The sequence below is a fragment of the Bison bison genome, unplaced genomic scaffold (genome assembly GCF_000754665.1).
Source record: "Bison bison bison isolate TAMUID 2011002044 unplaced genomic scaffold, Bison_UMD1.0 scf7180017845579, whole genome shotgun sequence".
In the NCBI taxonomy this organism is placed as follows: Eukaryota; Metazoa; Chordata; class Mammalia; order Artiodactyla; family Bovidae; genus Bison; species Bison bison.
Window position 1 is genome coordinate 45811 of NW_011476152.1, and position 2957 is coordinate 48767.

Sequence of the window (2957 nt, forward strand, 5' to 3'; positions counted from 1 at the left end):
CCTGAGTCAGAATTAGAGGTCTTGGTGGGGGGCTTGTGAGAGAGAGGCTGCAGGAACATGGGGTCCGCGGCAGAGTCAGAAAGCCCCTGTCCCTGCATGGGCTGCCCCACCCTCGCAGCATGGTTCCTGGGGGCACTCACAGGAGCAGCGCTGGATGTTGTAGCAGTGCCGGATATCCTGCTGTTTCCCAACACATCGCTGTCCGTCAAATTTGCGGCCCTTGCAGATCCTGGAGCGTGTCTGCTGGCCTGGGATCTCCTGGCAGCTGATGTGTTTAATGCTTGGGCGGATGCAGTTGCTCCACTCCCCCCAGAGCCCCCACTGTCCATTCACTGCAGAGACAGGGGCAGCTGGGCTTGCACCAAAGAAGAGAGTCAGGGGGTTCAGAGGAAGGAAGGGGGGCTGAGGAAGACAATGGGAAGGACTGGATGTGGGAAAGGGGGATCAGACATGGAATCAAGGCACTAGGGCCAGGAATGGAGGGATTACAGGCAGGAACAAGTCATTAACAGCAGGAATTGGGCAGCAGAGATGGCCGGGGGCCTTAGGCATGGAAATCGGGCATCTTGGGGTGCTGACCAGGGCAGTGCACAGCCGTGTTGCAGACGTGCGTCCGGGTGCCATCACCGACACAGAAGGGGCCCCCATGCTGGGGCACAGGGTGATCACATGTCCGTTGTTCCTGGATCTTACCCAGGCCGCAGGTCACAGGGCAGGGGCTCACAGCACCCCATGGCCCCCAGCCACCAGCCACTGTCGGGAGGACAGAAGTGAGGAGAAAGGCCACCTCAGTCTCCCTGACTCAGCCCCTAGACCCATGAGGCAGACTGCTCCCAAACGAAAAGCTCCATGGTCACATGGTCTCAGATCTCTGTCTCTTGAAATGTCAGAGCAATCTCCATATAAGTTAAGAGCAGAGGTCTCATTCCCCAGTACCTGGGCAAGGTGGCAGGCCAGTGCAGACCCGCTGCTCATAGGGTGACCCTGAGCAGGGATTCCCAGGAGGCTGTGTGGAGGGCTCAGGTGCAGAGCATGTGCGGCTTCGTCTCTCCACAGCTGCACTGGGTCCACCGTGGCAGGTGCCTGAGCAGGGGCCCCAGGGGCCCCAAGCAGCCCAGGCCCCATGTGCTGTGATGGGGTAGGGGTGGGGAGATACCAAGTGTGGTCATGCATGTTGAAGTCTTCACAACATGGAAGTTCCCTGCTGTAACCCCTGGACCCACCCTGGGTGCCCACATCATTGCCCAGTGGTTGCCCTCACTCACTGGGGCAGACTTGTTTGGTGTCACAGGGCTCTGACTCCTGTGCCTCTCCTATGCAGTGGCCCCCACACTTGGGGGTGGGGCGATTACATGCTCGACGACGAATCTTGATCCCTCTAGAGCAGGTGACAGAGCAAGCTGCCCAGGGTCCCCAGTCGGACCAGCCACCCATCTCTGTGGAAGAGAAAAGAAGGAACAAGATGGAGGTGGTGGTATTACTCAGTGGTCCAGGCTTCCTCATGTACCCCACATCAGCTTATCCTATCCCCACAGTTTCTGCCATACCTGGCCTACCATCATTGCTCATCTGGACTATTGCAGTAGCCTTCACACTGGTCCCTTTGCTTTGCTACTCAGCACATAGTTTGTCTTCCTGACAGCAAAAGGGATCTGTCACAACCCAAATCAGATCACGTTTTTCTGCCATCACTACATCACTCAGAATAAAAGCTGACATCCTCACCATGACCTACAGGGGTCAGTCACCCTATGACCTCACCTCTCATCACTCTACCCCAACCATGCTGACCTCCTCCTTGACACCTCACAAACATCGAGCACAGTTCCACCCTCAGGGCTTTTGCCTTGATTGTTCCCGGTGCCAGGTAACTGACAGTGCTCGCCCGCCTTGCTGATCTTCCTCACCAGGACAGCATGGCTGGTCCTCACAGGCCTGTAGCTGCCACTGGAAGGTTCCAGGCTCCACCTTCTCGGGGAAGCATTGCTCACCCCAGCCTGTGCAGTGCCGGTGCCGCAACTGGGAGCCCTCAGTGCAGGTCACTGAGCAGGGGGTCCATGCGGACCACGGTGACCACTGTGGGAGCCTGTAGGGAGAAGCACACGTCCCACCCTGGCACACTCTGGCAAGGATGGTATACGGGACCAGAGTGTGTGTAGGCACAGGCAGGAATGCGGGATAAATGTATGCAGAATGGAATGATGGGAGTACCTACCTCTTAGTGATGTTGGGGGATTGAACAGGAAGAGGTGAACACTCAGTAAACACTTATCATTTACCTTCATCATCAGGAATCTGGAGTTACCCTTTGAAGACTCCCAAGGACAGTGCCAGGCACGCAGTAAACAAGGATAAGGACTAGGGGCCCAGAACTGCTGTCAAAAGCCCACCAGGCCACAACTATGCATGGCAGCAGGCAAACAGGAAGTGTTTAATAAATAGGAGCCATCATCCCAATGAGCTCAAAAACCCCACCCCCACCATGGCATAATGCTAAACAGATGAGACCTGTTAACAACTAGGGGCCTGCCTTCAAAAATCCCCAAGCTACACATCCCTGTAGCTGTGTGTATCTGGGGTATACACAGTGTATCTGGTGGTGTATATGGGATATATAGTAAGCAGTTAGAAAATATGTCTGACATACAGAAAGGGCTCAATATATGTCAGCAGGCATTATGATTAAGAGACTAGAGCTACTCAAAAATCCTCTCAAAAATCCTCTACTACTCCCAGTATCTGCAATGAATCAGGATGCTGGAAGTATTCAATGAATGTGAAGTGTCATTTTAATTTGGAGCCTGGAGTTGCCCTCAGAATTGCCCAAACACTTCCCTTCCTGCAATGTCTCTATACAGTATGAACATGCCATATGAGCTGTCATCACCATTTATGAGGGCTTGAGCTACCCTCAGAAATAGCCGAGCAGCAACCCACCCACAATGCTTCTGGTATGC

General features: G+C 54.5%; 1 protein-coding gene across 1 annotated transcript in view; it reads right to left on the bottom strand.

The window, feature by feature from the left end:
- Positions 1 to 2957, bottom strand: part of CFP (complement factor properdin) — a 5888-nt gene that overhangs the window by 1926 nt on the left and 1005 nt on the right. The window contains exons 4-8 of the mRNA XM_010835848.1: positions 1908 to 2086; positions 1266 to 1436; positions 937 to 1128; positions 580 to 753; positions 141 to 332 (exon numbers count right to left, since the gene is read on the bottom strand). Coding sequence (XP_010834150.1) covers positions 141 to 332; positions 580 to 753; positions 937 to 1128; positions 1266 to 1436; positions 1908 to 2086 — 908 coding nt within the window. The remainder of the gene's footprint in view (positions 1 to 140; positions 333 to 579; positions 754 to 936; positions 1129 to 1265; positions 1437 to 1907; positions 2087 to 2957) is intronic.